General features: G+C 37.9%; 1 protein-coding gene across 2 annotated transcripts; it reads right to left on the bottom strand.

Annotated features, from left to right (window-relative positions):
* Nucleotides 1-11046: 11046 nt before the first annotated feature.
* Nucleotides 11047-21097, bottom strand: LOC120779000 (doublesex- and mab-3-related transcription factor A2). 2 transcript variants are annotated; one of them, XM_040111106.1, is made up of 4 exons: nucleotides 20452-21097; nucleotides 18496-18669; nucleotides 16536-16881; nucleotides 11047-12714 (listed from the first exon to the last, which is right to left on the bottom strand). In XM_040111106.1, the coding sequence occupies exons 1-4, from the start codon at nucleotides 20596-20598 to the stop codon at nucleotides 11732-11734; spliced, it is 1650 nt and encodes a 549-aa protein (XP_039967040.1). In that variant the 5' UTR covers nucleotides 20599-21097; the 3' UTR covers nucleotides 11047-11731. The 2 variants fall into 2 exon arrangements, with proteins under 2 accessions (XP_039967040.1, XP_039967051.1); XM_040111117.1 differs by having other exon boundaries at nucleotides 18568-18669.
* Nucleotides 21098-23150: the final 2053 nt, after the last annotated feature.

The following is a 23150-nucleotide window of genomic DNA, read 5'->3' as shown; positions in this document are numbered from 1 at the left end:
CTTTTTATCCTTTCGTTGTGTTCGTATTTGTTTGCAATGGTTGTAAGGCGAATGACCTCGTACAACAACATCCCAATATACAAATGTATCTTCGACCGTGTGATTTAGCGCTAATTTTTTATAACTACGGGGTGCTGCAGTCGATCTATACTTCTATCGAATAACTGGTCCTTGACGAGTGCTTCATATTTTTATACTCTCGCAACAAAGTTGCTAAGGAGAGTATTATAGTTTTGCTCACATAACGGTTGAATGTAAGTCCTAAAACTAAAAGAGTCAGATATAGGGTTATATATACCAAAGTGATCAGGGTCACGAGTAGAGTCCGTCCGTCTGTCCGTCCGTCCGTCCGTCCGTGCAAGCTGTAACTTGAATAAAAATTGAGATGATGAAACTTGGTGCACGTTCTTTCTTTGCTCCATAAGAAGAGTTAAGTTCGAAGATGGGCAAAATCGGCCCACTGCCACGCCCACAAAATGGTGAAAACCGAAAACCTGTAAAGTGTCATAACTAAGCCATAAATAAAGATATTAAAGTGAAATTTGGCACAAAGGATCGCATTAGGTAGGGGCATATTTGGACGTAATTTCTTTTGGAAAAGTGGGAGTGGCCCCGCCCCTTACTAAGTTTTTTGTACATATCTCGGAAACTACTATACCTATGTCAACCAAACTCTATAGAGTTGTGTACTTCAGGCATTTCCATATACAGTTCAAAAGTGGAATAAATCGGATAATAACCACGCCCACCTCCCTTACAAAGGTTATGTTGAAAATCCCTAAAAGTGTGTTAACCGACTAAAAAAAAACGTCAGAAACACCAAATTTTTCGGAAGAAATGGCAGAAGGAAGCTGCACCCTTTTTTTTTAAATGGGCGTGGCATCGACCACTTATGGACCAAAAACCATATCTCAGGAACTACTCTACCGATTTCAATGAAATTTGGTTTATAATATTTTCTTAACACCCTGATGACATGTACGAAATAAGGTTGAAATCGGTTCTCAACCACGCATTCTTCCAATATAACGCTATTTTGAATTCCATCTGATGCTTTCTCTGTATAATATACATATATGTATGTACATACATTAGGAACCAATGATGATAGCGGAATAAAACTTTACACAAATACGGTATTTGAAAAATATGTAAATGACGGATAATGAAATCTCGACTATCACTTTATCATGTGAGAGTATAAAATGATCGGTGACGCCCGAACTTAGCCCTTCCTTACTTGTTTTCTTACTTCTTCTTATTATTGGCGTAGTCAACGGTTTCGCGGTATTCGCTGTTGCCAATGCGCAAAGGACCATAAATCTTCCTGGAACTTTTCTTTCGAACACTCGCAACGGCGACTCGTCAGGTGTTGTCATCGTGCATTACTTTACTTTTTAATTGCCTACTCAATCCCAAGTAGCACCTGTGGGCAAGAGTTATTCTGCGTTGGACTTCGAGTCTGACGTTGTTGTTGGCCTCATATACCTTGAGCAAATACTGACAAAATCTGGCTTGAGGTAGCTCTAGCCTGGGCTTTGGTATTACCGCAGAAGCCCTCGTAAGCCAGACATTATAATTTTGAAAATAATTTAAACGATCTTTTAAAGCGTAACTCTTATGTCAGGGTAGGAATTGGGTCAGGTTCTTATGAATTTTAATATTATAGAAAAAAACACGTCACTCTCTTCTCATGTAGTATGTACATATGGTATACATATGTATAACACCAAGTACGAAGTTCTTATTATTATACCTTTTCAAATTTGACCCTAAACGGATGTGCAAACTGACGTTGAGTAATACCAAGAGCTCCGTCAGGAACCTCTCCGAGCTGTTCGATACCCAACAACGTTTCAGAAAAGGCGACTCCCTATCGTGCGACTTCTTCAATCTTCTCTTGTAAATAATTCCAGCTGCAGAGCTGAATAGAAAGGTACCATCTTTTACAAGATTGTATAACTGCTCGATTTGATTGGCCATAACAACTGAGCCGTTAGTTCTGCTTTCTCCACGTTGAACAAAGAAACGAAAGAAACGGGTCTGGTAGTGACGGCCAACGATTAGATAGTGGGGGCCAAGAAAGATACCGTTACAATGTATTATCGGCGAGATAATCAAAATTCAAAGAACATTCACACTGACGAGGGACCCTAGGCGCGAATCATATGGATCTATCTTATCTTTTCTTGTCACTTAAGACACTTGTTTTCTTCCTAAGTTCGAAGACAAGCCTTTAGTGCCAAAATTAATGTTTTATATTATTCCATTTCATGTACAAATCCGCAAATGAAACTTATTTCTATAACTAAATATTCCCACTTTCCGTAAAACACTGCTTTTTCGCTCATTCGCCACAGCATTTCCCAAGAGTATGAGTATCACATTTTAACAACTCATTCGTGTACCATTTGATATGGGAATTCAATAAAGGAAATGCCATTTGTATTTGCAATTTTATACACACACACACACACATCCACACAAACATATGTATTTCTCGAATGTCTATAAAGCGCAACGAAGGCATTGCCTATTCTTAAAGCGAAAGTATTCGGTTTTGTTGTTCGTTATGTTCATCATACCTACAACATACGCTCGCCCTCCTCGTAAATGTTTCTCGCTCCAGCAACAACACACAAAAGCCATTGTAGCCATTGGCCAACCAGTTTTGACTTAGAAGTTTAGCAGCTGCTGAGGGGATTTAGTTGAGAAAGAACATAACTTGGCAAAAATGAAGAAAAATTCTCGCCAGCAATGGGAAGAACGTTGATGACAACAACAAAAACAATGAAAAATGGCCAAGCAACTACAAGCAGCAGCAATTCAAATAAATACACTCACAAGCGGGCAACAACAGCAAGAACTACAGAAGCAGCAATGTCAGCAGCAACAACGGGAGCAACAGCAACAAACAATCATAATAATAACTACAACAATCATTTGTGGAAGCACAATAGGAAGCAGAGAAATTTCCACAGATAATAGTTTTCATTGTTTCAGCGAACAATGGTGACAAGAGACCACAGGCCGCTTAGTCGGACGAACATGGCCGAGCGTAATGGCATGCCTACCACGCACACACACACACACACACACACACATGATGTACTATACATTCATGCAAGCTATGCGCTGTGAGTTATGCGTAGGTGGGGTTCCTTGTGTTTTAGCCAGGGCTTTTGGCTGAGTCCGGAGACTGGCATTGGCTGCTCTGTCGCTTGACCACTGCTCAGTTGGATGCTTTTGTATATGTACATACTTATAATACATACATATAATGTATATATATATACATATGTATGGAATTCGATGTGTTTCTGCATATTTGTGCGTTTCGATTGTATGTATGTACGTACATACAATTTATAATAATCCAATGTTATTGTTGTTATCTTTATTTATATTACTTTGGTATCTATTTGTTTCGCGTACTTTTGTTAATGTAATTTCATACTTGCATTATCGCATTCCCATTTGGACTTGACTATTTGACGATGCAAATGTTAATGTATATGTAAGCATTAGGGTGGTCAGTCGGGAATTGAAGAACTTTCAGTGTCTTATATTAACATTTAGAAAACTATAGTATAATACTTCGACTTTATGGCACATTCAAGAAAGCATTAGCTGATTTTAATGTTATTAATCTAACGAGAAGGTCAAAACTAAATCCTCGGAATTCGAGAACAGACACAAATTTTAATCATCGAAAAGCACTTTACTGTTTTTCATAATATTCTCTATTAAGATTTATACACTTTAGTATGTGTTTGAACCAATTGTCGAAGCACTCTTGTCACTCTGATTGAGGTAACTGCAAAATATCCCTTCTGAACGCATCAGCCGCCTCTTCAGGTGCCATAAAAGAGTGAAATTTTAGTTTTTTTTATTTACATATTGAAATAAAAAGAAGTGATTCGGTGCCAAGTCAGGACTATATGGAGAATGATACATCAATCGATGTTTTGAGTGCTCAAAAAAAAAAACAAAAAATTAAGTCGGTGTGTGAGAGCTCGCATTGTCAAGGTGAAAAGTGATTCGCCTTCGGTGGTTGGTTTTCATGATTTCTTGAAAGACAACTGGCAAACAAACAATAGTTTTATACCACTCAGAATTCAGTGTTCAATTTCCCTACAGGTCACATAACGACCTTGCAGAATCAGTTAGCGAAATCAGTTCCCGAAATTTGTCTTGGAGTGATCTACGACCTTGATTGAATACACCATACCATTGATAAACCCTGGTCCTTATTGAAGCTTCATCACCAAAAATTGAGTTAAGTTCGTCGAAAGTTGTAAAAAATAACCACGTGAAAAAGTTTACGGCTTAACTCCATTTTTTGGTCGAGAAAAATGTTTTTTTAGTTACTGTAAAGTACACAAATAGCGCTCGTATGTCGATTCATTCTTTGTAATTATAACATCAAAAGTCTCAAACTTTACGATCATAACGTGAGTTTCCATATTGTAAAGCTACTGTTGCCAATGCCGAAATATAAAACACTTTCCAACCTCTCATCAAGTTATGTATAGGAATGTTAAATTCTGTCACACTTCTGCATAGTGCCGTCTATATTAGAGTATCCCATAGTGCATTTCTTATAGCTTGGGTTTTCATAAACAATCTTCAAGTCGAATTAAGGTTACTTTATAAGGAAAAAAATATATTCTGAAGATTTTTACTTGATTTTGATAATCAATAGTGATCTGATCTGAACAATATGTCAGGAGATTGTATCTTGTGACGTAAACATTTTTCAATACATTGACTAAATTTCGATGGATAAGTTTGTATGACAGCTATTTCCAATAGTGCTCCGATTTCGGCGATATCCGACAACTTTTACTCTCCTAACCTGCTTAATTTCGAAATACTACTTGGACTATAGACATTTATTTTTTATTTTTTTTTAACTTACATAGCATACTCTATAATATATCATATAAATATACCCAAATTACATCCGAAAACTTGAACGTTCATGTCGCCCATTGGCATAACTATATCACCACTGTTGATATTATGAAATGTACATATAATAAACAACAAAGTCAGTAACATTTGTCGTTCCATAATATTGAACTATTGTCATGTTCCTTGCTTTTGTAAGCAATCTCATCCAGATGATCCTAACAGAATCTGCTTTTCTTTCTATAGAAGTCGCTACAACAGGCGTTCTCTCACTGGGATGGCTACCAGAAAAAAAACATTTTCGCCAGTTGTTGTTATGATTTCGCACGAGTCAGTGCATCTGTAATTGAATTGATTTAAAATTAGTCAAGATCCGTGGCTAACGGTCTCCCTCCTGGCTGGCAAGAGTATCCACCTCGTTGGTGATAAGGATATACCGCCTTTATTCGTTCGTCCGAGTCGCGTTCATATTGAATAAGACGTGAAGGTAAGGTTGACATTTGGGAGGGATGACCTGTATGTTCGTATCACCAGCTCCATTCGTTCATTTTAACTGTTAGCTACTGAGGCCTTGTGTTCCATCAAGACAAATATATGTATGTACATAAAAATTTTCTGTCCCATGATAGTAGTTCTTTTACATATTTTTCTAGTAATTTTCAGTTGTTTTACTCATAGTTACAATGGGAAATACTCTCACAGCTTGTATTTGTCACTTGAAGGATTCGCTGGCAAATGGAATTTTCTTGTTCTTGGTTTGCAGTTATACCATTAGTTGTGTTCATCCGGAAACAGATAGTCTCCTCTGATTAGTTTTTACATTTCGCTTCCTTGGCATGATTTCTTGGCCAATTAGTTGTTTGTCGTCTGGGTATTCGCGCGGTTGATCCAATAAACTGTCAGTTTGATCTGGTTATTTGCTAAAGCATAGTTAGGCTAAATCTGTATGAACTATTGTTGTGTCAATCATTGATAGGATGTGTGTAAATTTGAACCCATTTAAGGCTGCAAGAACTTGGAAATTTGGTCAAAATCGATTTTTTTTTTTTGAGTAACCGCCATTTTGTGTTTTTATTTTACTTATTTCTCTAATTAATTACTAGATATAACATTTTTTAACGAAATCAGTTTGGTTTATTAATTTCAGAGGTCCCAGTTCTGAGATATAGAGGTCACCACAAAACGTCTTTTTTGAGAGGAGCTCCCAGATACCTGCTGTAGTTCCTTCCCAAATAAATATTTTTACTAATACTAAGTCGTAAATTACAGCTAAAATACACTATAATAGGTGTACAAATTTTTTCAATAAAATGAAAAGTTTTCTAAGAAAAAAGCTCGAATTATTTTCTAAAGGAGTAGACTGAAGAAGTCACATGATAGGGAGTCGCCTTGTCTGAAACCTCGTTTGGTATCGAATGACTCGGAGAGGTCCTTCTAGATCCTGACGAAGCTTTTGGTATTGTTCCAAGTCAATTTGCACAGATATATTAGTTTTTCGGGTATACCAAATTCAGACATCGCAGCATAAAGGCAGCTCCTTTTCGAGCTGTCAAAATTCCACGATGAGGTGATGTATGGCGATCGTCTTTTCACGGGTATTTCTTTTCATTGGGGGTGTTCCTTACCTGGCGGACGCCAAACCCAGTGCACAAGCCTGGGAAGGGATGTTTTGCCTTCTCACTTTAGCTCGCCTTCAAACGGATGTTTTTTGTCTACCTAGAGGATATTTGGTCTAAGACCGGAAGTCGTGTGCTACTTGAGCCGTAAGTAAAATAATCATTTCTGGTAATTTCCAAGTGAATGGCGCTCAGAGGATTTTCCTCACTTCCTTGAACTTCTATAAATGGTTCCATTCTTCCAATGTATTCTCTCTATTTCATTTTAAGCTAAAATTTCTCATTTCAAAACGCAGGCTTTTGAAAAGCCGTTAAAAATTATAGTGGAAACCCACTTTGAAATGTGGCACACCCTAACGACACAGAATTGCATACGCAAATATATACATATGTCTGTAAAGCATTTAATAAAAGTTTCTCCTGATTTGTGTAATCGATACTATATTATTTTGCTATTGTAAATTTTCAGTGCGAACGCTCTATGCTGGTCATTAAAGCAACAAAAGGAACACAAACACACGCATACACGCAGGAAGCACACAAATAATAAATTTATTATTACAATAGTTAAACTATTGCAGCAACAAATATGGCTGGGATTAGTGTGGCTCGTGTGTGTAGCCGTAAAAGTGAAAAGGGATTTCACACTTGATCCCTCAAACACATTAATGCCATATAATAATGAGCATGGGTACACTTGTATGTGTGTGTGCGTGTGTGAATTATTAACCGGCCGAGCTTGTTGATTGTTTGATCACTTTCACAGCACTCCCAGCCTTGCTGGTCATTAATTCTCACATTCAGTAGCATATCCTTAACATAGTTGTTGTTGCTGCCATTGTTAGGCAGTTCAGTTCGGCTAAAGTTGAAAATGTTTGCCCAACTTCATACATACATATGTACATATCTATTCTAATCCCGGTCATGTGTGTTCATGATTTATAAAATATGGTGACCAACCGTCGGGGCCTTCTTTGTTTGGGGCCTTTGTGAGTGGGTGTGATATTCATCAAGATAAATAATTATTGGTGTGAATTTCAACTTATTGACCGCTTATAGGTAAAAGTCAACAATTTGTTTGTTGTTTGCGCCTCTGTGGGAATAATGAGATAGGCGGTATTGATATGCTGCACGTGACCAAAAACGAAATTTTGATAGTAAATTGTATACAATTATGGATTCAATTAAATCGCACAATGGAAAATATTTTCATTTGGAACTTGAAATTTAAACAAAAAATTTAATTAATTTTCTTTAAATTTCATTAACTCTCTACATCAGCGACCTTGATTACCAAGTTGTTCAATAAGTTTTGTCGTTTGATAAGAAAAACACAATTTTATAATTCAAAGTACACTTTATTATTCAGTATAATCTTCCCGATCATTAATCCACTTGCTCCAACAATCCTCCAATCTGTGGATCCCATCCATGAAGTGAGAATCCGAAAGGTCTGCAAAATACGCTTCAACAGCCGTTATGAGGTCTATGACCCATTTGATGAAAAACGATTGCCACGCATACACTTTTTGAGTTCTGGAAAAAAATGGAAGTCGCTGGGGCCAAATGTGGTGAATACGGTTGATGCTGCAACAAAACGAACTCTAATACATGGATTTTAGCCATTGTCGAAATGATCTTGTGACACGGTGAATTGTCCTGATGAAAGAGGATTTTTTTCTTCTGCAAACCGGGTGTTTTTTCACGAATTTTTCCCTTCAACTGGTCCAAAAGGTTGCAATAATATTCAGAATTAATTGTGTTACCAGTTCGCAAGTTATCCACAAACAAAATTTCTCTCGCATCCCAAAAACTGAGGCCATAACATTCTTGGCCGATTTCCGGACAGGAACTCGTTTCGTAGCCAAACAACCTGGTTCACACCACTCCTTAGCATCTTGTTTTGTTTCAGGATCATGGTGATAGACCCAAGTCTCATCCATAGTGATGAAACGATGCACAAAATCCATTTGATCTTTTTTAAAATGCTCCAAATGTTGCTGAGAAAGTCGCACTCGAATGTGTTTTTCTTCGATTGTTAGCGAATGTGCACACAGCTTTCTAAAACTTTGTCACTTAATGTATGTCACTTAAAGTATGGTTCGCACTGCCTAATGCGATGAGTGGAGCCTCTACTAAATCTCTCTCAGTCAATCGACGATCTTCAAAAACCTGTTGTATTTTGGCTATGATTTCTCGTATTGATGTGCTGATCTGCCTACCGTCAAGTGTTCTCTCAATAAATCCAGATGGTAGATATTTGTTTAATATTTTAAATAGTTCTAGCTCTTGACGTTTTAGTATTTAGTTTAGAAAACGTGTTCATGAATTTTTGATATTTTGCACCTTTATGTGGTCGAAAGCTCATAAATAACTAAGAGAGCATTTTAAACAGTGACTGACTTAAGAAATTGCTCCCATTTTATAGCTATGTTTGAGTCAACACTCCTTTACAAGCAATATTTCAGCTACCCTCCATTGAATTCAATACTTGTACAAGAGATCTTTGTTGATAGGATAATACTTTAAAGTGGAAGAACCGCTTGTTATTCGATCGTTTGTTTGTTCGATCCACCATTCTCCAAGTACTTTAATACTAAAGAGTTCGTAGACGATTCTGTAAAAACGAACTATGTACTTCTTTTTCCAATCCGTTATAGTGTCGGAGCGGTCTCATCAGTCAGTTCATTATGTAAATCTTTAAATGAGAAAATTAACTTTTCAAATTCGCTGACGATGGTACTCGAAGGCAATCAAGCATGCACTTTAAAGTTTAACATTGTTTATTATTATAATTGTATTATAATACGTACGTTTTAGAGTCTTAAATTCCCGAATAATGTAAGTAAAACTGAAAACATACTGAGATCCTGTTTTTATTTTGTTTCATATGATAATAGTCACTGAAATCGTTCGCTCTCTACAAAAACGTGATTCCGAAGTTTTACTTATTATTAAAGGATTAAAGGAGTGGTATTTACTCTCCTGAGTAAAGTAGTGTAGTTGTTAGGTATTATATCAGTTGGTTTTTCGATTCGCATCTAGTCAGTGCTCAAACAAAAATAGCTAGCGGACTTTGGAAAATCCGCTGTTTCATTTAATTTTACAGTAAAAAACTCTTAAGAGAGTCTCAAAGCACAATGTTTTGGAATTAAAAAAAAAGCGCATGAATCAATTTTCTTAACAAACTTTTGAAGAATAATATTAAATATGTTTCGAGCTACATGGGATATTCGATCTAAATAAGGTACTCCCACTCCTGCCTTCTCCCTCGCTCAGAGCTAAAGAAAAAACTGTTACTAGAAGATTTTCTCTGTACATGACCTATAAAAAAAAAGAAAAAAAAAACAATTAAAGCTGAAAGAAAGTTAATCGAGTTTTACCCAAACTTTTGGTCGCTTTTGGCCTGCAAAAATTCGCTTTTCAATAAAATTCATGATGTTTGGAGAAGTATGGTTTTAAAAATAAACTAGTAGACCGAATGGAACTGAGCGAAACGCAAAAAGTATTTGAGATATCAATTTCAAATTTTAGTTTGTCCATTTTCAAAGTAACGGATGATCAAAAAAGAGGTACTTTTTCAATAGCGTAGAGAATACAGCTTGTGCAAGAACAGAAGCCGCTCGACCTTTGCAAGCGCTTCGCTCTATGGGCTCTTGAAAAGTTCCAAGAAAATCCGACGTTTTCGAACCATATTTTGTTCAACGATGAGAAATGAGCCAGAAGGCTCAATGAGTATGTAAATAGGCAAAATTAAGGTATTTAGGATGAAGAGCAACCTAAAGAGATTTAAGAGCTGCCATTTTATCCAGTAAGAACAACGATTTGGTCTGGTTTATGAGCCAGTGGAATCATTGGTCCATATTTCTTCAAAAATTATACCGGTGGAAGCGTAATCCTCAATGGGTACTGTTATCTCGCCATGATAACCGACTATTCCATGGCTGAAATTGAAGCTCGTGATCTTCGCGACATTTGGTTTCAACAATATTTCCAAAGGAACTTCCCACACATCGCATCAATCAATGGATTTATTGAGAGAACACTTCGGTTAGCAGATAATTTCACGTTTTGTGCCGGTCGATTGACCACCGTTAGACTTTTTCCTGTTAGGATATGTAAAGTCTAAAGTCTATGCGAACAGTCCCACTTCGATCCAGGCCTTGGAAAACATCACGCGTGTCATTCGGCATTTATCAGTCGAAATGCCCGAACGAGTCATCGAATATTAGACTCAACAGCTGGACCATCTGAAATGAGGCACGGCCAACATTTGAAAGAAATAATCTTCAAGAAATAAATGCCAAAAAATATTCTTTCGAACCTTTTTTTCGAATAAATATTATTCATTAAATTTCAAATTTCTGTGCTTTTTCTTTAGAAAAGTAGGGAACCTCGAAATGGGTCACACTATGCAGATAAAAATTAATACGGTTACCAAGTTTTAATGCCATAATGTGTTAATAAATACAAAATATTTTTTTTTTTTAGAATTTTTATTATCTTTTACGTTTTAACACAGTATTTGTATATAGTTTATGGTAGATAATAATTTTGCTTATAACTAAAAGCTACAATTAATTTTATATCTCGTTCACTTCCTTTAAATTTTATCGATAGTTTTACGCTATACATTTCGTATGTATACATATATGCATGTATGTACATACATACATACATATTGTATATGCGCAAAGATTTTTTTAACGACGCACAATAATATTTATTATATAAATCAATATTTTGTTATTGGTTTAACTAGTGCTTCAAGTTTATCTAGGATACAAAGAACGTTGCTTAAAAGGTAGAACTTAAATACTAAAAGAATATATGCGTAACTGTATATACATACATACATATATATGCATATACACATGTATGTATATGTTACGAATTTTGAATGAAATGCTTACACTTTTGGTTAACACTGGTTAAAATGGATATACACACACACATATGTATATACAAGTGTAAATTTGTATGCATGCACTATATATAACGGTTATTTCCTAGTTATGATTTACGTAATTTGAATTTACCACTATTTACAACGACAACATATATACACGGAATGAAATCACCTCAGCGAAGCGATGTGCAGCAGTGCGAGAGCAGGCCACAGGCGCCTCTCGGAATACACGCTACACATACGGCCTGAACATATTACTCACACCCAATGGGCACTGCTTGCAGCAGCTTTTTCAATCTTGCGAGTCGCCAGCATTGCTATTGCGATCCATCGACGCGCCGCCATTCGACTCCGCTTGATCGATCACATCGGGCGGCAGCACACCGGGCAAGTACGCGGCGCCCGCATACGGGCCGGCGAGGAAGCGTTTCGCGTGCGCCTGCATGAAGGGCGGGTAGCGATGGGTTGGCGAGCCGAACACTGCAGCGGGTGGCACCAGCGGTGAGAAGGCCGACTTGAGCGGGAATGGCGGTGACGGCGGCACGTTCGGTGGTGATGCCGCGGCCGATGCAGCGGCAGCCGCTACTGCGGCCGAAGCAAGCGCCTGCGTCATGTCTTCGCCGGACAGCATAGCCTCCATGGCTTGGAGCACGTCACCGCGATAGCGCGCCAGCAACTGTTCGACATCGCTGCGACGACGGTTGGGAAAGACGCGCAACAGCACATCGACGGGTGAACGTTGTTGTGGTTGTGCAGCTTGTATTTGTTGTTGCATCATTGCGAGTGGCAGCGCATGCTGCTGTTGCTGCTGCTGTTGTTGTTGTTGTTGTTGTTGCTGTTGATGCGCTGCATGATGTTGATGCTGATGATGTTGTGCGTGCGGTGAATGCTGATTATGTGGATGTACACCGACGCCGGCAGCGGCAGCGGCGGCAGCAGCAGGCATGGCGGCGGCAAGGAACTGCGTGTGATGATATGGTATGAAACCTTGTGCGGCGCCGTTGTTGAATGTGCGCAGCAAATGCAAATTATCAGTGGGCGTGTTTGGTGGCGAAGTGGAGTCCTCCTTTTTCAGGCTGAGATTCTCGGGTGTCGCCTCATCGGGCGCCGAGTCCACATCCAGATCGGATTCTGGCGAGCTGGGCGGTCCGGTGCGTGTGGGCGAAAGATTGCCGCTGTCATGGTAGTTGCGGGACTTCATGCGCGGACTGCTGGGCGATGACTCGGAACCGGTGTCTTGATCGGTCTCGTTGGAGAGGCGTGCGCGTTTCGAACCTGCGAATGAGTGTAGAAGGAAATGCGATTAAGTATGCGGAATTTGCGAGTATAATGGTAACTAGTGAGATTGTCTTTAGAGCGTTTGAAATTTCTGTCCGATATTGCTTTCAATTGATTGTCTAGTTTCTCCTCAATTTACAAAACAATTTGGCCTACGACCTCACTTACAAAAACAAATTTGCATAAACCGTACAAGCACAAATACAGCAACATTTTCATTCTCAGGAATTACAAAAACAAACTAATTTTAAAATTTTGTCTGAACCCACACCAAGGTAACTGCAAACAAGAAACAGACACTTGATACCTCGAAGTTACTCTATGCAAACTCACAAACAAAGAACTTGCTCTCCTTCTTCGCAAAAGAAAGTATCGAATAAAAGTTAGAAAAAATGTAATCACATCAACGTTAAATATTGCAATCAGCACGGGACTTCTAATAGTACAGACAAACACATGCACACGCATGCTTACATGAGTGCGAGTTGAGTACCGAACATGGGCAGCTTCAAGGGTAGGCAGGTGTTCGTCGCTTGGAAACGAACCGAGAAATGGAAAAAATAGCAAATAGTCATTTGATATCTTCTGCATTCGACTTCAACTTTTTTATTTGCTTTGTTTTGCTTGAAATGTTATTTGGTGACTTGCCGATTGAGTACTATGGCGTTGTAATTTAATTAAGTCCATAAAAGTGTGTTTAATTTGGTTATTGACAGGTGGTGTATTTTTTTTTATTGTGCTCCGCTTACTATTTAAATTGTAAGTAATACTCTATTTTTGAAATTTTTCATTTTTCATTTTTAGGTATTCCACAAGGTCTTCTGTAAACAAAGCCAATGATAGCTATTATGTACCTCATACATATGTGTTATTTGATGGGAATATCAAACATTTTTACTTAGGTATAACAGTTCAAAATCCCCACAAAACTAATTCTTGTGTATAAGCTGACGTTGAGCAGTACCAAAAGTTCTTTAATGATCGAGAAGGACCTCTCCAAGCCGTTCGATACTAAACGAAGTTTCAGACAAGGCATGCCGGCTTCTTAAATCTACTTCTGGAGAAAATAATTCGAGCTGCAGAGCTGAAGAGAGAAGGTACAATCATCTACAAAAGTGCACAACTGCTGGCGAACGTGTACGATATTGATATCATTGGCCTCAACAACCCCACCTTTAGTTCTGCTTTCTGCAAGTTGGACAAAGAAGCGAAGCAAAAGGGGCTGATAGGGAACGTGGGCAAGACGAAATATTTCCTCGTCGCACTCGCAACTTGGCTCCCATGTCAATGTTAGCAGTCATAACTACGACGTCATACATAATTTCCTCTATCTTGGAACCAGCATTAACACCTGCAACAACGCTAGCCTCGAAATACAACGCAGAAAAAGTCTTGCCAACAGATGCTACTTCGGACATCAGTAGGCAATTGAGAAGTAAAGGCCTCTCTCGTCGAACAAAACAAAACTTCTACAATTCACTCATCATCACTGTCCTGCTATATGGTGCAGAGGCTTGGACGACGACAGCAACCGATGAGTCGACGTTACGAGCGTCCGAGAGAAAGGTTCTGCGGATGGCTTATAATCCTTTGACGATTGACAACGGCGAATACCGCAGTCAATGGAACGATGAGCTGTACGAGATATACGAGACAGCGGCTACGCTGGCTAGGTCACGTCGTCCGAATAGAAGAGAACACTCCAGCTTTGAAGGTTTTCGATGCAGCACCCGCCAGTGGAAGTAGAGGAAGTAGAAGACCTCCACTCTGTTGGAGAGATAAGGTGGAGAATAACTTGGCTGCCCTTGGTATCTCAAATTGGCGCCAAATAGGAAAAAGAAGAAACGACTGGCGCGCTGTTGTTAACTCGACTATAACCGCGTAAACGGTGTCTATGCCAGTAAAGAAGAATAAAAACGGTATCTGAACAGTGGCTTGTGTATTCAACCAAAAGTGAGTTTAATAGCTGAAGAAAAGTTTCTTGTGAAAATCGGTCATCTCGTTTTGAGCCCATTCACCGAATCTGAGAGTAGCTATATGGTCGTTCCGCTTTAATTCTTACACGAGTTGAATTTCGTAAACTCGCAAACCAAGATCCAAACCAAGATTTCTTATGTGTTCTTTATAGTAACAGTAGTAAACCTTTGAATGCCAACCGACACATTTTTAAAATGTTTCGTTAAAGGAACATTTTTGGTTTGTACTGAGGTTCCCTTTAATTCGATTTGTTAGTTTTTGGCTCTGAAAAATCGTTCATAAAGTAGAAGGGCACAGCCCTAATTCTGCCGCGAGTTTGCGGATGCACTAATTCGGGTTTTCTACGCATCACTGCTCCCAAGTAGTAGCAGCGCCTTCAGTGCACATTGTATGGCGTCTCTGAGGATGTGCATTATCCACTAGAGTAAAAGGGGTGCGAAACAGTCCCATGGTTGCTTGAATTACCGACACTTTCTGGACCGAATACTGGATGAAGGACGCGAATAAATTTGCTCGAATCAATTATTTCGGCGATAAATTTGCACAATGTACAAAAATTGTTTCGAAGTTAGTCTGTTCATTATGAAGTGGAGCAAACTGATTATAAGCCAAGGAAGCGCGGTCAAAAAGGCTCCGAAAAATGTTTTGCTCCAATAAAAACTACATGCCTAAGAAAACACCCGACTATAGCTGAAAAGGTTAAGATACTCATATCTCCAGTGGAAATACGCCAATATCTCGCAAGTTGCCTCATTTTTGTACGTTTCGAAATTTTTTTGTAAATTAACAAAATAAACAATGTCGGAACTACGTAGCAAGAGTAGTAATAAAAAAAAATATGGCTCTTAATAATATATTCAATTTATTACGTAAAACCAACGCTGAAATATGGACCTCCATTTACTGCGCCTAGTTTAGCACCAAAAAATCATATATATATGTAAGTCTATTATGCGCTAATATTGAAATTAGAAAGGGTGCAATTCCTTTTATTATTTATTTTTTTTTCATATTTAGCGAGTTTCGCCTACATTTGGATATTCAAAAAACCTCGAGAGCTCGCAATATGTTATGGACCTTTATTAAATTGAAAAAAGAAATAATAACAGATTTCTAAGATTTATCAGATTTTGTTTAAATTATATGAATACATGTTCGGTTATTCTTCATTCTCGATTTTTTGCTCATCAAAAACTTCGAATAGCATGAAAACTACATTTACAGTTTGCTAATAAGTTAACTCACCGAAAACTCTCACAGCGTTCATAGTTAAGCAAACAAACACGTTTTCGCACTACTTCCGTAAACTGCACAACGAAAATCAACACTCGATCAACTTTTCTCTTAATTTTGTCACTTTTCGCATTTCATGAGCAAATACCCTTTCCAAAGCACCCACACGCGCACAGCACCAATTGCAACGAAAACCGCCCACACACACACCCACACAACAGCGCACAACTTAACCACCCACTCGAGTAAGCACTCAACGCATCGTTGCACTTCCGCCAATGCGCTAACGGAGCGCTCAAGCCGCCTTTTGCACATTTTAAACAGACGTACGTTGTAATTTTTCCGCACTCTTAACGGTGTTCTTGCGCGGAAGTCGCCAAAGTGCGCGCAAACACACTTCAGCGCTTAAGTGCAATAACAGCAGCAACACACTGCACCACATCAGCACAACAACAACAAGAAAGCGTCTTAAAATGTGCAACATCTTGCGCCACTCACAACTCATAACCACCTCCACACACATTCGCTATGCTCTGCACCCGCTCAACTTCTCATGCCGAGATTTGTTGTTTTTTTACCGCTGCTGCTTCATTGCAGCGTACACTCACCTGGGCTCTCCACTTCGGTGCTGCGATCCGGCGAATAGCCCATCGACAGCCGCTCCGACGAACGCATACGCACATCCGTGTCTGATTCATTGCCGTTATACTGTATGCGCTGACCGTTGCTGGTGTCCAGGCCGTCGCTGGGCGGTGACGGTATGCCGGGATGAAAGGCGGCTGCATTGGTCATCGGTGGCGCGGGACTGTGCTGATTTGGTGTGACCACACCGCCGCCTCCGCCACCGCCACCGCCATCCACGCCATTCGACTGGCCCGGCGGCACGTTGGTGTAGAGTAGGCCCAATTCGCGCGCCTCGTTCTCCTCTTGCGCTTGCTGGCGACGCAACGCAACCTGCAGCGATAGCGGAAAAAAGAAAAGCGCATGAGTGTTGTTGCAATTATGGTTTCTTTGGCGATTTTAGTTTAGTCTAATAGAGTTTGAAAGATTTATATACAGAGATTCACACCCAATGGCAGGGCACAGCACGACACGAGACAGCACAACACAGTGGCGAACAATTAAATGCTTAACAAAATTTGAAAAACAGTTTTTGTAGTTTAAAAATTTAAGCTTTATAGTTAAAATAGCGTAACTCAGTTTTGAGAAATTTTGAGTATATTAATTAGTTTGTTTATTTTTTACATTCTTCATAGAAATCACTATCCTGTTTGAAATTTGCTGTATTTAAATTCTGTTATTCTAATGGTTTGGTTGGATCCATTGAACTTATTGAAATAAAATTATATTCGCTATATTTAAACCCTGAACAGGGTATATGAAGTTTTCCACGAAATTTATAATACCCAAAAGGTAACTTCGGATAACCTACAAAGAATATACATATATAAATGATTAGCATGACAAGCTGTCGAGTTAGCCTTGTCCGTCTGTATACTATACGCGAAATAGTGCTGCAGTTTTCGAGATATCAACTTGAAATTTTGCGCAGACCCATACCTCACCAAGAAGCTGCTCATTTGATGGAAACGACTATATTGGACCGCTATAGGGTATAGCTGCCATACAAACTGAACGATCGGAATCAAGTACTTGTATGGAAAACTTTTTAATTTCCCAAATTATCTTAACGAAATTTAGCACAGATAATAATACAAAGCAGTGCTACGATCTCTCAAGAAATTGTTTAGATCGAACAGCTTTAGCATATAGCTGTCATACAAACTGACCGATCAAACTCAAGTCCTTGTACGGAAAACTTGTTTATTTGTAGAGCTAACATCAGAAAATTTTGCATGGATTATTATATCATATACCGATATAATTTGTGAAGAAATAGTTTAGATCGAACAGCTTTAGCATATAGCTGTCATACAAACTGACCGATCAAACTCAAGTCCTTGTACGGAATACTTGCTTATTTGACAATATATCTCCACGTAGCTTAGCATGGATTATTATCCGACGTGTCTCGATAATTTCCGAAAAAATTGTGCAAATCGGACCACTATGGCATATAGCTGTAATGTAAGTTGACAGTTCAATATTAAGATAAATGTCTTGTATACCCTTTTATGATATAAAAAATGCAACTGTGAAGGGTATTATAGTTTCAGTGCCTTCGAAGTTAACGTCTTGTCTTAGTTTTTCCTTTAGTCTAAGTTCCATTGAACAAATAGCGACGGAGCTACATTTTTAAATGGAATTTGGTTTAAAATTTTTTAAAACTGAAAAGCATGTTTGTTTTTGTTTTCCGACCGCTAGTTTGCTTACAATTAGTATTTTAGATATTTCTCATAAATTTTCAAAACTTTCGAGCCAGCGTTATTAACTTTTTTTTTTATAAAATTATGAAATTTATTTAGTTCATTACGCAAATTTCCCTGCATTGTCTGCTTTTAATGCACTCCGCTGCCGCTGAGTGCGAATTATAATACTACTTTGAGTTTTTTGTTTTTGTATTATTTTTTTTTTTTGTTTTTAGTTTTGTTGTTAGATTTCATTTACTTGATAGCAGTTTCTAAAGTATTGTAACGCATCGTTCCGTGCTGTTAGTTGTGAATCGACCTTAATGCGTACCTGTGCGGCCATAACGCGTTGTCGCTCCGCAATCAAAGTGCATTTCGCACAAACACAATCACGCCAACGGCAATAACGCTTGTGTCCTTTGAGGGCGCTAACCTGCAAAATGATAGAGAATTGATTTATGAGTGTTCTTTTTGTTTAAAAATGATTTTTACAATTTTTTTTTTTTGTAAAAATAATAGACTTGTAAATAACAGTTGTACTTAATGTTTGACAAAGGTTAAAAAAGTAGACTAAATATATTTATTAATTGTAGTATAATTTTATGTTTTTTAACTAAATTTTTAATTATTTTTTTTGTAGTATATTATCCGTTATCATTATCAGTAACGAAATAAGTAATATCCATTTCCAAATATCCAAAAAAATAACACCTATTTGTACATATACATATGTATGTACATATATATATGTATATATTATGGGACACGCATAGCGTGAAAGTTAAAAAAAAATTCCATATTTATCGATATCTCTAATAAAAAAAATTGTATCGATATCCAATCTATACCTCACTTGTTTTTTGAGTTGCAACATTTTAAAGTGTGGCCGCTTAGTGCAATCAGTTCAATCAGCGCCATCAGTTTATTTTTTAAAAGAGTTTTTCTCAAAATTACATTTTCCAAAATTGCTTGAGTGAGACATATGATCGGATCATAGTCAAATTTGTGCTGCATATTCTGTGCAGATATACATACATACCAAGTTTTTGCTCTGATCTATAGTCAAATTTCGGCCGCCCAAAAGCAACCAAGCATTTTGGGTAGAATTCACAAATTTTTTAACGCCCTCATTTTTCAATTTTTATTTTTTTCAACCCTAATTTATTGTACGAAAAATATATGCTAGTACAAAGAGAATTTTTTTTTTGTTTCATCCACGAAGAAACGCTTTAACAGTGGCGCTCCTTTTTTCAACGCCGTCGGAACTCGCTAGTAATTCGAAAAGTATTTAAGATTTTTCTTCAAAAATGTTACCGTGTATTCCTAAAATATGTATAAATATATACCTAAAGTTTGAAAACTCTTGCTACAGTACTTTTTATGCTAAAAATCGTAAATTTTTAGGGTGTGCCACTTAAGTGAATACATATAGTGAATTTGGAAAGATTTCAAAGCAAAAAGTTTCAATTCATGTTTATAGTTTAGATAAACTTTTCCTATAAAATTTTCAGTCGTTGTGAGGTATAACCAATATATAACTATTTTATAACCAAAATTCAATTTTTGTTGTAATATGAGTATTATTTTTATATCGACTTTCCTTCGCCTGTAAACTCATAACTCACTTAAGTGGTGTTACGTTATTTTGCATTTTAGTTGACGATTATATTATAGAAAGTAATTGAAATATTATTATTTATCAATAGTAAAACTTAAAATTATATTTTATTGACGAAAATCATAAAATTTAGTTTAAAAAATTTAATTGAGAAAAAGAGATGAAGACAGAGATTTAAATTTATGAATGAAATAAATTGAAATAAAATTTAAAAAATTAAAATTAATGATTAAGACCGGTTTTATACTACGATTTTGTTAAAATTTGACGGCTTTGAAATAAATTAATGCTTATCATTTCGTTGCGAGGATTATTTTTTAGCTTCGAAAGTGCTTATTTCAAAGCTGAACCGACTAAATTGTGAATCTCTTTATTTCTCTAAGCGAATTAATATATAGAATGTAATACGAGCTTTTTTGAAAAATATTTGACAAGGAAACAAGTTTTGAAGTGCATAAAAATGATGATACAAAATATATACATATGTACATATGTATGTATTTTTTTTTTAATTTTCTTTTCTAACATCAATATTTTTAGCTATACAGTTTAAAAAAAAAAAGATTTTCTCATTAAAAAATAATATAAAGGACGCACCACGCCATGATTGCGACAGCGCGCACATTTCGGTGTCCGCTGGTAGCGCTCAGAGGCGGCGCGCAGAAAGAAGGCGGGCGGCAAGGCGCCTAAAACTGGATGCTGCGACATTAGATTCTGCATATCCACGCCGGTGGGTAAACTCATGTTGCAAGCGATGCTGAAGCAAAGTCAAATTGTAAGGCAAAGGAAATATGCACAGCAATTATTTAGTTAATACACAGCACTTTTAAAAAAGTTTTTAATAAAACATATTGGCACGAAAGCGTTGAGAATCGCATGAAATGTACATATGTATCTTTATTTTTTTTTGTTCACTGGCAATACTGCAACATTTTTATATCAGTTTTGTTACAGCAGCACAATAGTTTTTTTCTGTTTTTTATTTAACAAATAAACATATTTGTTTAGTTTTTTTGTTATAAACACTTAGTGTGTATGTTTTTGTTGTTGTATTTTTTTGCTTTCGTGCTCGTACACAAACCACTGACGGTCCTTTAATAGAATTCCGGTTTGTTGCACATTGACGCGCTTTGCCACCGTTGCGACGTTGTTACACGACGGATACTCAATTGAAACTGAATCAACTTTGCCAAGCACCGACGAAGCCCCCAGTCATTGAGTCCATCAAACAACCAGCCAACCAACCAACCAACGCACCAAACAAGCATCAAGCAAGCCAACGCTGCGCCTTCGCAGGCAACCAGTCAGTCCGCCATTCACACACAGTTACTTTTGACTAAAGGCAAAAGTAATTCAATGTGCACATGCATACACACATATATACATATATGCAATTGGAAGGCGTGTGAGTGAGCGAGCGAGCGAGTAAATGTGGCGCACGAGGGTTGAAATGGCAACCGCCTGCTCCTACCCTCGCGGCTGCTGCTGTCAACGGAGTTTCTTCTTGGCTGCTACATACAGTGCAACAACCACCGCAACTGTAACAGCAGCAACAACAATGAGCCGCAGCAGCAGCGGCAATCACCAACATTGAGCAATGGCAATAGCAAAGACCAAACGACAGCAATGCTTGACAGTGGAGTTGGTGACGGCGACGGCTACGGCGACGGTGCCGGAGTAGGCTGCTGACACAGCTGGCTGACGGACGGACGGACGGGCGTGTAATTAAAAAAGTTTCCAAATTCGAGTTTTTGGGCACTGTATACAAAGTTGCTCACTCAGTCGGTTGCGCCTCTGCCGCCGACATGCTCACCTTGTGTTATAATTGCATTTGTACATATGTATGTATGTATGTGCAATATATATGGATGTATGTATGTATGTGAATAACTATTTACAATTCTGGAAGTATATAATTTAAAGCGCACTATTTGTTGTTGTTGCCTCTTAAACTCGTCGACATTGCCGTTGCGACTTCTTTTGGTTTTATGTGGGCACGCTACAGTTCCACGGCAAGACTTTGCTGGTTTTTGGTAATATTGAACCAATAGAAGTTTATTATAGAAAAGTAAAATAAAATTCATTAAAAAGCTTGATAATGCGGTACAAGGTGGAGGTAAGTGCAGAAATCCTTGAGATATTTTCGGGTTCTTGACCATTTTCACATAACCTCAAAATTTATGTGAAAAATCAAATATTCAGATTTTAAGTTTCTTTTTTAATTCTTTTTTTTTAACTCAAATATGCAAGTTTTTAGGTTTTTTTTTAAGAGTAAATAAATCATAATTCGTTTAAATGTAAAAGTCATATTTTGGATATTTTCTTCGGAATAATTGAAGAAATATCGTCGTCCTTTTCAGAGCATTTATGACAGTTGCTACTCCTGCCAGATGCCAGACAGCCCTTTCATTAACGTCACTTTAAACAAATTTATAAACACTCAATGCCGAGAAATTCGAATAAGCTCGATATGGATTCGATATAATGAAAATACGAAATCACTCAAAACAATTCTCTTTATCAATAAATTCAACATTAAAACCAAAAAAAAAAAACTTGAAAGAATTACCTTTCCGTATCACAAATGTCTTTTATACCGAATATAATTCTCCAGCAAGTTTCTCATGTGTTTCTGTTACTTCTTGTTCCTCTCTGGGTTTTATGTTTTTGTTCGATTTCCGCGCTGCTTTCAACTTGAAAATGTACATACATACCAAGGGCTTGTTGCCCTCCCAGCACCAACACTCAGTCAAATGTGATTGTTCAGCTGCCTGAAGAGAAAAGTAACAGCGACAACAGCAACATTTGCTGCATCCTCACGCGTGGTAGTAGTGGTAGCGGCAGCAGCCACAGCCGCAGCAATTGTAATAGCCAACCAAAAGCTTTGCCATCGCTTTGGCCGCACTCTGGCAGTACCCTCTCTCTCGGCTATGCCAAACTTGTGTTTCTGTTGCCGTTTTGTTGCTGGTTCGCATGGCGGCAGTCGCACTCATCTACTAACACACACACGCACACACACAAACTGGCACACGCATGTCAAGCAACCAATACCAAGCAACGTTTTGAAGGGGTACAACAATGCAAATGGCATAATATGTGACTGTTAAAATTTGTTGTTGTTCATGATAATGAGTGCCGTAGGTTGGGCGGAGGCGCCTACATACATTACATAATGGGCGTACGTATATTGTGGGCGCTCCGGTTTGTGAGTTGAGGCTTGCAGCGCACACGTTTACTGTGAGATTTTTGCGCGTGTAAAGTGAAAGGAGTTCTGTGCAATGGCGACTATATTTCAT

The sequence above is a fragment of the Bactrocera tryoni genome, chromosome 1 (assembly GCF_016617805.1).
Source record: "Bactrocera tryoni isolate S06 chromosome 1, CSIRO_BtryS06_freeze2, whole genome shotgun sequence".
NCBI classification, from domain to species: Eukaryota; Metazoa; Arthropoda; class Insecta; order Diptera; family Tephritidae; genus Bactrocera; species Bactrocera tryoni.
This window is presented reverse-complemented; position numbering and strand designations above follow the sequence as displayed.

What these genes read in the sequence shown, in the direction of transcription:
- LOC120779000 (XM_040111106.1), bottom strand. Translation starts at nt 20,598, where the DNA reads ATGAGTTTACCCACCGGCGTGGATATGCAGAATCTAATGTCGCAGCAT. An exon ending in GCTGTCGCAATCATGGCGTG is followed by an intron (nt 18,670 to 20,451) that starts GTGCGTCCTTTA and finishes ATCATTTTGCAG; the next exon opens with GTTAGCGCCCTCAAAGGACA. An exon ending in ACTTTAGAAACTGCTATCAA is followed by an intron (nt 16,882 to 18,495) that starts GTAAATGAAATC and finishes CTATCGCTGCAG; the next exon opens with GTTGCGTTGCGTCGCCAGCA.